The 13,738-nt window shown below is 41.8% G+C and overlaps 1 protein-coding gene across 9 annotated transcripts in view; it reads left to right on the forward strand.

The window, feature by feature from the left end:
- Positions 1-13,738, forward strand: part of LOC129857635 (C-terminal-binding protein 2-like) — a 134,499-nt gene that overhangs the window by 47,464 nt on the left and 73,297 nt on the right. For all 9 annotated transcript variants that reach the window (XR_008759936.1, XM_055926087.1, XM_055926109.1 and 6 more), the window contains one exon: positions 11,324-11,498. Coding sequence is in view for 8 of the 9 variants with exons in the window: in XM_055926087.1 (XP_055782062.1) it covers positions 11,441-11,498 (58 nt within the window). In the remaining variant the exon portion in view is untranslated. The remainder of the gene's footprint in view (positions 1-11,323; positions 11,499-13,738) is intronic.

Consider the following 13,738-nt stretch of genomic DNA (forward strand, 5'->3'; position numbering starts at 1 on the left):
TGTTTTAGGTCAGTTAGGATCACCACTTTATTTTAAGAATGTGAAATGTCAGAATAATAGTAGAGAGAATGATTTATTTCAGCTTTTATTTCTTTCATCCCATTCCCAGTCGGTCAGAAGTTTACATACAATTAGTATTTGGTAGCATTGCCTTTAAATTGTTTAACTTGGGTCAAACGTTTCGGGTAGCCTTCCACAAGCTTCCCACAATAAGTTGGGTGAATTTTGGCCCATTCCTCCTGACAGAGCTGGTGTAACTGAGTCAGGTTTGTAGGCCTCCTTGCTCTCTCACACACTTTTTCAGTTCTGCTCAAATGTTCTATAGGATTGAGGTCAGGGCTTTGTGATGGCCACTCCAATACCTTGACTTAGTTGTCCTTAAGCCATTTTGCCACAACTTTGGAAGTATGCTTGGGGTCATCGTCCATTTAGAAGACCCATTTGCGACCCAGCTTTAACTTCCTGACTGATGTCTTGATGTTGCTTCAATATATCCACATACTTTTCTTCCTCATCAACATGATGCTGCCACCCCTGTGCTTCACGGTTGGGATGGGGTTCTTCGGCTTGCACGCCTCCCCCTTTTTCCTCCAAACATAACAATGGTCAGTATGGCCAAACAGTTCTATTTTTGTTTTATCAGCCCAGAGGACATTTCTCCAAAAGGTACGATCTTTGTCCCCATGTTCAGTTGCAAACGGTAATCTGGCTTTTTATGGCGGTTCTGGAGCAGTGGTTTCTTCCTTGCTGAGCGGCCTTTCAGGTCATGTCGATTTTATAACTCGTTTTACTGTGGATATGAAACTTTTGTACTTATTTCCTCCAGCATCTTCACAAGGTCCTTTGCTGTTGTTGTGGGATTTATTTGCACTTTTCACACGAAAGTACGTTCATTTCTAGGAGACAGAACGCGTCTCCTTCCTGAGCGGTATGGCGGCTGCGTGGTCCCATAGTGTTCATAATTGCGTACTATTGTTTGTACAGATGAATGTGGTACCTTCAGGCGTTTGGAAATTGCTCCCAAAGATGAACTAGACTTGTGGAGGTCTACAATTGTTTTTCTGAGGTCTTTGCTGATTTCTTTTGATTTTCCCACGATGTCAAGCGAAGAGGCCCTGAGTTTTAGGTAGACCTTGAAATATATTCACAGGTACACCTTCAATTGACTCAAATGATGTCAATTAGCCTATCAGAAGCTTCTAAAGCCATGACATCATTTTCTGGAATTTTCCAAGCTGGTTAAAGGCGCAGTCAACTTAGTGTATGTAAACTTCTGACCCACTGGAATTGTGATACAGTGAAATAATCTGTCTGTCTGTAAACAATTGTTGGAAAAATTACTTGTCATGCACAAAGTAGATGTCCTAACCGACTTGCCAAAAATATAGCTTGTTCACAAGACATTTGTGGAGTGGTTGAAGAACGAGTTTTAATTCTCTAACCTAAGTGTATGTAAACTTCCAACTTCAACTGTATTTTATATATATATATATATGTGTATGTATGTATGTATGTATGTATGTATGTATGTATGTATGTATGTATGTATGTATGTATATGTATATATATGTGTGTGTGTGTGTGTGTATATATATATATATCTGTTAAACTGTTTGGGGTCACTTAGAAATGTCCTTGATTTTGAAAGAAAAGCATTTTTTTTTGTCCATTAAAATAACATCAAATTGATCAGAAATACAGTGTAGACATTGTTAATGTTGTAAATGACTATTGTAGCTGGAAACGGCTGTTTTTCAATGGAATATCTACATAGGCGTACAGACGCCCATTATCAGCAACCATCACTCCTGTGTTCCAATGGCACGTTGTGTTAGCTATTTCAAGTTTATCATTTGAAAATGCTAATTGATCATTATAAAACCCTTTTGCAATTGTTAGCACAGCTGAATACTGTTGTTCTGATTAAAGAAGCAATAAAACTGGCCTTCTTTAGGCTTGTTGAGTATCTGGAGCATCAGCATTTGTGGGTTCGATTACAGGCTCAAAATGGCCAGAAACAAATATCTTTCTTCTGAAAATCATCAGTCTATTCTTGTTCTGAGAAATGAAGGCTATTCCATGTGAGAAATTGCCAAGAAACTGAAGATCTCATACAACGCTGTGTAGTACTCCCTTCACAGAACAGCTCAAACTGGCTCTAACCAGAATAGAAAGAGGAGTGGGAGGCCCTGATGCACACCTGAGCAAAAGGACAAGTACATTGGAGTGTCTAGTTTGAGAAACAGACGCCTCACCAGTCCTCAACTGGTAGCTTCATTAATAGTACCCTCAAAACACTAGTCTCAACGTCACAAGTGAAGATGCTACTATGGGATGCTGGCCTTCTAGTCAGCGTTGCAAAGAAAAAGCCATATCTCAGACTGGCCAATAAAAATAAAAGATTAAAGATGGGAAAAAGAACACAGACACTGGACAGAGGAACTCCTAGAATACCTAGAAGGCCAGCATCCCGGAGTCGCCTCTTCACTCTTGACGTTGAGACTGGTGTTTTGCAGTTAGTATTTATTGACACTGCCAGTTGATGACTTGTGAGGCGTCTGCTTTCCTTTCAAAAACAAGGAAATTTCTAAATGACCCCAAACTTTTGAACGGTAGTGTACATAATACTACTGACTCCTATCCCTACTGACAGTTACAAAGTATGGTAACTGAGTTTGTCGTCTGCTTGAAGGGAGAAGCCTCAGCCATTGTAACATGGCCTATAATGTAAGTTACATTGTTACAGCCATTAGCTTAGAAGCACAAGGTTCTTAGTGTATATAGCTAGGTTGTAAATCATAGTCAAAAACACTTTCTGATTGGGAAAGGATTTCTATTGTGCTGTTAGTGCAGGAGTACTATCATGAGGTATGGAGCAGTGCCACTTTGCTGGGGCAAAGGAAGAGAAACATAGCAGATCTTGTTGGAAATGGAGACTGAAGAAATACCACTTACTCTTATTTGAATCAATCATGTATTTTTATTTTCCTCTCTCCATCTCTTACCTGTTCAACTTTGTCAGTCTTTCTAATTCTCACTCTTTATTGGCATTAAGGCAAGGTGTTCTTCTCTCTTTCTCTTTGTTAAACTGTCCCCTCCTTGACCCCTGACTTAAGATTTTCACAATTATGTGTTCTTGGTTGCTTTTTTGTCTGTTTCACTTCTAATTTCTCTCTGTTGCTCTTTATCTCTGTTCGTTTGCAGGTGGTTGATTTTTATTTTTATTTTATTTTATTTTACCTTTATTTAACTAGGCAAGTCAGTTAAGAACAAATTCTAATTTTCAGTGACGGCCTAGGAACAGTGAGTTAACTGCCTTGTTCAGGGGCAGTTCACCTTGTCCTTCCCAGGCATTCTATGTGGTATTCTCTGTGGTATCTGTTGAATTCATTCTCTGTTGCTGGTCAGGGAAGCATTCCAGTGTAATTAACCTGCCTGCTACATAACATACACCATCCACGAGGGTTCATTAATCAGCTCACACTGAGAGGGCATTGTGCCCTGACACTCCACTACAATACAGACCTCGTCACACACACACACACACACACACACACACACACACACACACACACACACACACACACACACACACACACACACACACACACACACGGAATTGCGCAAATGCACGCAATTGGAGAGAGGTCACTGTGCTCTGCTAATCTGCCAACTGGCCAGGAGAAAGACACATGCTTGCACACACACAACATACAGGAAAAAATAAAAATATTAGCACTTGCCTACAAGTGTAGCTGAAACAAAGCCTTTATTCTCTGAATCAGGAGGAGAGCTTGATTCGGGAGAAACAAAACCGTGCTGGTCATACTGTAAGTGAATACAGCTGATTCAGCCTCATGGTACACTGATTTTCTTCCATCAGCACCAGCACCACCCTCCTCGCAGAGTTCCCCTCCCCAGCCTTAACACCTCTCTTTTTCCCCTCAGACTATCCCCTTCCTCCCATGAGCTAAACCTACCTTATCCCCAGAACCCGGCCCAGCTGACACGTCTGTCTATCTGCATGTGTGTGTCTGTGCCAGCACCTATTCTCACAGCCCAGCTGAACCTGACAGAGTAATCTCACACAAAGAAAACAGGAAATCAGAGTGTGGAGAGTTGTCATGGCAATGTCTGGTTGGTTGGTATTAATCTAGGTCGGTGGCAAACAGTTCACTCCTCATCTGGCCTTCCATTTAGCGTAAACAGACCCCTTGGGTCGAGTCGACTGCCATTATACTAAGGCTTCTAAGAATTGCACTTCTCCTATCCCCTGGTGACTTAAGAGATTTGAGCTTGAATATCTCCTCTACTCAGGCTTTAACCAGGCACCGTTAGCCTCCATTAATGTGCTGGGCTGTAGACTTAGCCACCTGATACTCCTCTCTACAAGCATTTCGCTACACCCGCAATAACATCTGCTAAATATGTGTATGCGACTAATATACTTTGATTTTGAACGGCACAGTGTGCACTGTGCAGGGAGGAGAACTTGGTTTTCTATGTGAGGAAAATATTCTAGAGGAAAATTGTCCGAAAAGGTTTAACTGTAATAAAGTCATCAACAGCACAGCTTTTCCTACATGTCAGCACAGCCTTTCCTACATGTCAGCACAGCTTTTCCTACATGTCAGCACAGCCTTTCCTACATGTCAGCACAGCCTTTCCTACATGTCAGCACAGCCTTTCCTACATGTCAGCACAGCCTTTCCTACATGTCAGCACAGCCTTTCCTACATGTCAGCACAGCCTTTCCTACATGTCAGCACAGCCTTTCCTACATGTCAGCACAGCCTTTCCTACATGTCAGCACAGCCTTTCCTACATGTCAGCACAGCCTTTCCTACATGTCAGTACAGCCTTTCCTACATGTCAGCACAGCACAGCCTCTCCTACAAGCACAAATTCATGATGCTGATCAACACTTTCTCATTAGGTGTGTAATTCTTTTGTCAGCTCCATCTTCATCTCCGTCCATGTTGAGGGCTCCATGAAGGCTGTCTGCTTGACTTTTGTGATCCGTTAAATATGTAAAAGCCATACATCATCCCTCTGTCAGGTTTCTGAATAGAACCAATTGTGAATACCCCTAGTTAACATATAACATACCCACTTTGTGTTGGCTGAAAAGTCAAGGCATGTGGAAATGTAATTTTTCTCAAGAGGGTGTTTTATTTTAGTTTATCAGTTGCACTGAGGAAGAACAAGCGCATCTAATGCCTCAAGTGATTTTTTTTGGCCTAACAGGCTTTACAAAATAACGCCGCCTTTAAGCATTTCCTGTGTGACTTAAACGAATAGGCATTATTAGAAAATTGCGCATTAGCCCGAGTCAGCAGTTTGTATGCTGCAGTCCCATTACATTAGAATCATGAGGATGGCGAGACAGGGAGGGAGAGAATAAGAGAGAGATGGGCAGAAAGCCCTCTGTTAAACCAAGAGAAATAATGAAATGAGAGAATTTCAGAAAAGGAAAGATAAAAAGAACAAGGGGATTAAAGAAGGGAGGAATACGAAAAGGAAATGAAAGAGAGATGTGGCCAGATGATGACAGGACAAGGAGAGGAGGGAGATTGAGGGTGATAAAGAGAGCAACCGTGTAGAGCAGTAATTGGAGGCTATAGTAGTTGGGATAGGAGGCAGGAGAGAGAGGTTTAAATCACTGGTCTGAATGACAGCTTTATGTGGCCCTCAGAGCCTCCACTGCCACCATTTAATGAGACCAGATAGAAACCTTGACTGCATTTTTCTTTTCTCTCTACTATTTTTGCTTTTCCTGCCATCTTGTACTTTCAGGAATATACTCGCCACTAACTAGGCAGATTAATCAAGGCAGAAAAGGATTGGTCTTTTCGGTCATGAGCTGCACTACAAAGTTAGTTGTAGTAGTTTTATTTCATCCTTCAACTCTCCCCTGATGTGTTCACTGACTTAGTCAAAACCCACAGACATTCTAGATGTTTCTTATGGAGAACTAGTCCCACGAGATTCTACCCTCCCCTCAATCTACCCCCTCTCTCTTGTTCCCTCGCGCTCGCTTGCTCTCTTCTCTCATTTTCTCTCTCTCTCTCTGAGTCTGGTGCTGTGTTGAGCCTGTAATATCGCCCACACGGAGTAGGCCTCCTGGGTAGTCTAGCTTTCACAGGTTTTTTCTCTCTCTTCTCAACCTCTTTTTTTTTTGATATTCACAAAGACTTCTTTCTGTGCCTTGTCTCCCCTGACATTGGGCAGATAGCTTTCATCTCAAGTCTCTCATAAAGAGAAAGCGAGAGAGTGTATGTGTAAGAAAGAGAGGCAGAGATCAGACATGCAACATTTTATGTTTTAGTGTGTAGTAGTTTGAGGAAAACTTGACATCACCCTTTTGATACCAACATGAAATGAGAGATGGAAATGTTTCTCCCAGAGTTGGTGTCTCCCTGTTAAACACATTCTCTGTAAAATCAGAATGAAAGTGAATATAAATGTTGCTCTATTAGTTGTGGTGACCTACCTACTAATTATGATTGTCACATGTGGATCTTTTAAAGTTAACAGCTGTTTGTATTGGTCACAATGACGCATCTGCAATACTACACACGCTGTGTATGTATGTATGTATGCACAGCCAGGTCCTTAATTATTGGCACCCTTGATATAGAGGAGCAGAAAATGATGTATAGAATAAATAATACATATTATATTGCATGTTTAAAATAATTGGTACATTCTATTATTTTATATTAATATAATTTCTCAGAGAAAGAGATTTTGTTTAACAAGCAATAACAATAGGTGTCAAATATATTGGCACCGCTTCAATATTCCGGCACACTCCTCTTGTGAGGATAATGACAGACTTTTTGGAAAATGTTTTGTGACATTGGAGAACATGTCTGACCATAGAGCTGCCTGAAGTTTGATAAATGGCATTGGCACTTGGATTGGAATTGGTGTTATGGTCAGACGACATGAAAATAGAGCTCTGTGGCCATGCACACCAGTGGTGGGTTTGGCGTTGAAAAACAGAAGCATATGCAGAAAGTACCTCATACCTAAGATTGATCTTTAATGTTAAGGGGCTATTTTGCTTCCACTGGTCCTGGGGCCCTTGTTAAGGTCAACGGCATCATGAACTTTACCAAGTACCAGAACAGTACCAGTACCAGAACATTTTAGCCCCAAAAAATGCTTGCTGCAAGTGGCTCTTCCAGCAAGACAATAACCCCACGCACACATCAAAATCCACAAAGAAATGGTTAATTGACCACGAAAATCAACATCCGTCTCTGGACTTGAACCCCATTTGAAAACCTGTGGTTGAATTGAAGAGGGCAGTCAATAAGCGCAGACAAATGATATTAAGGATCTGGAAAGATTCTGTATGAAGGAATGGTGTAAGATTTCTCTGAACGTGTTCTCCCATCTCATAGAACATTTTAGAAAAAACCTCAGTGTCATTGTCTTCACAAGGGGAGGGTGCACTAGTATTGACAACAGGGGTGCCAATAATTTTGCCCCTTATCTTTTTTGGATTTGTTTCTCTCTCTTTCTCTGAGCAATTGTATTAGTAAGTATAAAACAATATCATTTTCACATTTTTTTGGAGCATACAATATAGCTCAGTATTTGTATGATTTATTTTATCCTTTTTTTTGCTCATATTTATTAAGGGTGCCAAAATGTGTGTGAGAGACATTGCACCACTGCTTAGAACCTCCCCATCCATGTTGTATCCTTACATCCGTTTTATGCTTGTGTGTCAACTTCCCATATGATGACAGACATGTTTGTGTAAACGTGTGCATCGTGTGGTTGATTTTACATGACCTTACATCCACCTGCTCGGTACCTCCCTGGTTAAAGAAACCGTACATTCCTTTATAATAAGTGTGGGAACACGCACAGAGCCACGGTGCCAAACCAGGACAACGTGTGCGATCTGACACGGTCAACTGTTTTAATGGTGAAGGTGCCAAAACAAATGGCTGCACCTCTAGCAACTCCAACATGGTGTGTGTGTTGTCGTATTGCCCAGTTCTTTGTTGTTTTTCTATCCCTGCCATTTTGTTCTTGGCTCACTCTAATGGAGGTACTGAGAGAGGTAGTTACTGGTGTGTTAGTTAAACGGGACTAGAACAGAAACAACCGATGTGAGAGTATGTGTGAGAGACCGTGGGACCAGCATCCCCCCCCCCAATAAATGTAATGATACGCTGATAAATAAAATTGCTGCCGGTCAATTGTCCGGGAGAAGAAAAAAATCCCATTGCGAAATAATACATTTTAGCCTATTCATTGATTTGAAATACCAGTCGATGTAGCGCGAGAGATGCTCCTACAGCCCATCAAACAACTATTTGTTGCTGCTGGAGTGAAACGTGCTTTGATAAGCCAAGTCATTGCATAACAATTCTAAAGACGATTTAGTGTAAAAAAAAAAAAAAAACATCGCCATGATTAAAAATCACTTGGCCTACAACATATTTTTTTTCACAAATGGTTCATTGAAGCGCGCTTCCCATTCGCCATTTAAGTGCATAGGCAACTAGGCAGCCTTCAGCGCGTCACATTCTGAAAACATATACTTGATTGTTTGAAACCTGAACGTTTTACTACATCATTTATGCTAATAATATAACTCAATCACTGTTCGCAAAAAAAGACTGTTCAATGCAGTGCGTTGAGATATACTTTTTGCCCAATTAAGTTGAACATTTTGATAGTTAAAAACAGATTGGAGTCTTTGTCTTCTATTTACAGCAATAGTAATTTTACTTTCCAAACAGTTTTTCCGTGATTTGTATTTTTTTATATTGCTATATGCCTGACTGGGTCTCTGCTTTTCACCGACAGTCGCAACTCAACAACTATCTATTTGGTATTTGCTGCGCACTCTGCCCAAATTGTGGGCCCTTCAGCCTGTATTCTATGCGATTTTAAACAATCTACCATTTTTTTTAAGAAGCTAATGATCCTCTGGCCAACTCATGCTTTCTGGTGTAGTAGCCTATTTTGAATTATTTTTATTTCTGTATATACATGAGTAAGCTAATAATGCTCTATACATTTGGCAATTAAATTTGCGTTAGGGAAAGTTTAACACCCTAGCCTTATGGACGTGCCGCATATGTATTCTAACATCTTCAAATTGCTCATCGGAATTCGGTAAGAATGACGCACTCCGTTGCATGCTCTGTTAAGGTGAATTACCATGAATGTGATTTCTGGCATTCTGAGCACCGTGGATGGACACCCTAATCAGGTTGCAATATGAATCCAATACATTTATTAAATGTCCGGTGCCACATTTTCCTAACGAAAACCCTAGTGTGTGTGTTTTTATGGGCCAGAAACCAGTGTTGTCCCTGAATCATTTTCTCAGGTCTTTTTAAAGGAGCTCTTCCTGTGAGCACACACAGGAAATTGTTGCTGAACGCTTGGCTGTGGAGTCTGACAACTCCTGAGGCTCTATGCGTTTTTGTATACTGTATGTGCTTGCTTGGACACTTCTGTATGACTTGTTGTGTGTGTGTGTGTGCTTGGACACTTGTGTATTTGTGGAGCGGTTTCAGGGAGGGTCATCACTATTTTCCCAGCCTGCACCTATGTGTCTTTCTGGCAGAACAAGCCCCTGTAATTGTTTAGTTACATTACCTAAGTTCACTTAGTTACAACTCACCAGTGTATCCTGTAAGGGCCTCTTGAGTGACGGTTGCCTCTTGCACTCTCCTTGTTAGTTCTCCACTCAAATGTTGTTGATGTTGACTCTTCACCCTTCTCAACGGAGTTGACATTTCAGCTTTTTCAGTAGAGTGGGTGTAACATTATGTCAGTGAAAGGGATATGTCATGATTTTTCATCCATTCGCCATATAATATAGTGTGTGTATAGCATCACCTCCTATACACCGCTGGGATCCCAGGGAAGGCTCATGACCACCACCTGATACACTATAGTCTCTATGGCACTACACTTTTTGGCTTCCTTCTCTTTCTCTCTCTCTCGGGTTTCTCTCTCTCTCGGGTTTCTCTCTCACTCCTTCCCTCTTCTTGTTTTGACCAACTGCTGAAAGATTTACTAGATGACAGGGAGACGGAGAACAGAGCAGAATTTCTTCCATTGTCAACTTTTTAGCTAAACTGTTTTTGTAAGGGAAGCCAGGAAAGCTTGACCTGTCAGCACTAGACGCCAATATTTCACTATGGCTTCTCTGGGAGACCCCAGATATAACACGCACAAAACCACTGGTCAGTTAGGACACATGGTTGAAGGTTATTATCCCAGACAACACTTTAGATGTGAAGGAGAGGAGCTGGGCGATATGGAGTGATTTAATGAGACAGTAATTAGGGTAAAGGGAAGAGAAAGGTCGTGAAGCGGTGGGAGTGAGAAAATTGTGGAGGAGAGTGTGTGTGTGTGTGCGCAGGGTTTAAATGTCAAACCTAATCACTGTAGAGAGATGGATGAACTTTACACGTCACATACCTGGCTGACTGATGCTGTTAGTTGCTCTTCGCTCATTTCTTCTTCCTTGTTTCATTTAGCTTTTCAAAGTGTGGTTTAGCACATCTTTCTCACTTGGCCACGATCTCTTCCTCCCCCTGTCTATATTTCTGCTGACTATAACTGACCCACATTTCACACAGTGTGACTGGATGCCCTTAACGGGAAGTGCTTCTAAGTGGGTGAGAGCACATGTTTGCATGTCTGTGTCTTTGTGTGTACGGTGGGGTGTCTGTGTTAAGCCTCAGGGTTTTGAAGGGGATTCTGCAGTATCTCTGGATTGGGAAATATCTGACCAATGAGAGAGAATTGGTGTGTATGCATGTGGTTTTTTTGTTTGCTTTTGGTATCTGGCTGGGACGGTGAGATGTTCTGCACAGCTCTCCCTCTACTGGTCACCATATCTCCTTGCAGGGTACTATCATTTGGAATATTTCTAATGAAAAAAAATCCAATCTTTTTTACAAGAAAGAGAACATTCCCTTTTATCACGAAACAATTTAATATGGGCTGTGGTTCCTTAATTTTGAAGGTGAAAATGCAAATAAATGAATAGCAACTTTTCCTTCCGTGCTTTAATTTCTTGTTCCACATTTAGTGTCCACATGTTTGAATGTGTTCTGGATGGATCTGATGATGATTGGTGTGTTTGTAGCCTTTGCCAAGTTGCCAATAACCGGATGTTCTTGGTTTTAGGGATATAGCTATTTTCAACCTAGCTTCCTTTTCTGCTGAAAACCGGATGTGGGAACTCTGCTCAGGCGTTTCTCTTATCCCTGCTACGTTAGGTTAGTGTGTGTGTGTAACCTTATCACTTTTTCCTCTGTGTGTTTTACAGGTGTGTGTGGTGTGGCGGCATGACTCGTGGGCAATTCTGGGTAGAGTGCTAGCTTCCTGAAGATTGGCTGACAGCAGGAAAGAGAACAGAGGAGAATAGGAGGAGAGGAGTGTTAGCATGGCTCTGCCTGACAAACACAAAGTGAAACGCCAACGACTAGACAGGATCTGTGAAGGTAAGAGACACTTCTCATTTCCTATCTCTTTTCCAACTACTTTCCCCGTTTCCCCCTCTGTCATACTGCTGAAACTGAATCACTCAGTAATGAGACAAAGATGTTCTTAGCCTGAGTCATATCTGTTCCACTGGAAGAAGTACATTACAAGGCCAAAAGTACATCTCATCACAAAATCATGGCCATTAATATAAGTTGGGCCCCCCTTTGCTGCTATAACAGTCAACTTTTCTGGGAAGCTTTCCACTAGATGTTGGAACATTGCTGCGGAGACTTGCTTCAATTCAGCCACAAGCATTAGTGAGATCGGGCACGGATGTTGGACGATTAGGCCTGGCTCGCAGTTGGCGTTCCAATTCATCCCAAAGCTGTTCGATGGGGTTGAGGTCAGGGTTCTGTGCAGGCCAGTCAAATTCTTCCACACCGAATTCGACAAACCATTTCTGTAGGCGTTGTCATGATTAAACAGGAAAGGCCCTTCCCCAAACGTTTGGCACAAAGTTGGAAGCACAGAATGTCATTGTATGCTGTAGTGTTAAGATTTCCGTTCACTGGAACTTAGGTGCTTAGCCCGAACCTTGAAAACAGCCCTGGGCAGGACACGTTATCCTGGCATCCGCTAAACCCAGATTCATCCATCGGACTGCCAGATGGTGAAGCGTGATTCATTACTCCAGAATGCGTTTCCACTGCTCCAGTGTCCGATGTCGGCGAGCTTTGCGCAATGGTGATCGGCTATGGAAACCCATTTCATGAAGCTCCCGATGAGCAGTTCTTGTGCTGACGTTGCTTCCAAAGGCAGATTGGAACTTGGTAGTGAGTGTTGCAACCAAGGATAGATGATTTTTACGCGCTATGCGAGCTTGTGTGGCCTACTACTTCGCGGCTGAGTCGTTGTTGCTCCTAGACATTTCCACTTCACAATAACAGCACTTACAGTTGAACGGAGCAGCTCTAGCAGTGCAGAAATTTGACGAACTGACTTATTGGGAAGGTGGCATCCTATGACGGTGCCACGTTGAAAGTCACTGATATCTTTAGTATGGGCCATCCTACTGCCAGTGTTTGGCTATGGAGATTGCATAGCTGTGTGCTCGATTTTATACACCTGTTAGCAACGGACGTGGCTGAAATAGCCGAACCCACTCATTGAAGGGGTGTCCACATACATACTTTTGTATTTGCTGCAGTGTGCAGGGGATATAGGCCTAGTGGTTGAGAAGATCTATCTCTGTATCTCTCTTCCCCTACCCCCTCTCTCTCTCTCTCTCTGTATCTCTCTCTTCCCCCTACCCCCCTGTATCTCTCTCTGTATCTCTCTCTGTATCTCTTCCCACTTCCCCCTACCCCCCCCCCCCCTCTCTCTCTCTCTCTCTGTATCTCTTCCCCTACCCCTCCCCTCTCTCTCTCTGTATCTCTCTCTGTATCTCTTTCCCCCATACCCCCTCTCTCTCTCTCTCTCTCTCTCAATTCAATTCAATTCAATTGACTTTAATGACATGGTAGGTTCGTTATTACTTACATTGTCAAAGTATACATATCGAAAAATAAAAATCAAATATATATGTATATATATACAAAATATATATATATTTATATATAAATAAATGGTGGGACCAACAGCAATAATAACAGTAGTAGTGGACATGGGATTACCATTAACAACAACTACAACAATATTAATCAGAACAACAATACATTAAATCAACGGTAGTAGACCAGTGTCAATATGACTTGAGAAGACATATGACCTGGTATGAAAGACAAAACAAAACTAAGCTAAATGGGAAATATTATCAACATTACTTTGCATTTTTCACTGGCTGTCCCTCAGGTTGTGGCAGGAGGACACATATTTGGCTGCCAAAACTGCACATTTTGGCTTTTCACCCAATAAACATTTGATTTTTTCTTCATCTTTTATAGTTTCAAATTCTTTGTATTGAGTTATAATTTTGGGAAAGAAATATGCTCTTAGGTCTGAGTATTTGTCACAGTGTAGTAGGAAATGCACCGCTGTCTCTACCTCTCCCCTGGAGCAGAGTGAGCACAGCCTGTCCTCTCTGGGCAGCCAGGTTTGTCTGTGACGACCGGTCTCTATAGCCAGACGGTGCTCACTGAGTCTGTACCTAGTCAATGTTTTCCTCAGTTTTCTATCAGTCACAGTGGTCAGATAGTCTGCCACCATGTACTGTCTGTTTAGAGCCAAATAGCATTGAAGTTTACTTTGATTTTTTGTG

Source organism: Salvelinus fontinalis, chromosome 1 (assembly GCF_029448725.1).
Source record: "Salvelinus fontinalis isolate EN_2023a chromosome 1, ASM2944872v1, whole genome shotgun sequence".
NCBI classification, from domain to species: domain Eukaryota; kingdom Metazoa; phylum Chordata; class Actinopteri; order Salmoniformes; family Salmonidae; genus Salvelinus; species Salvelinus fontinalis.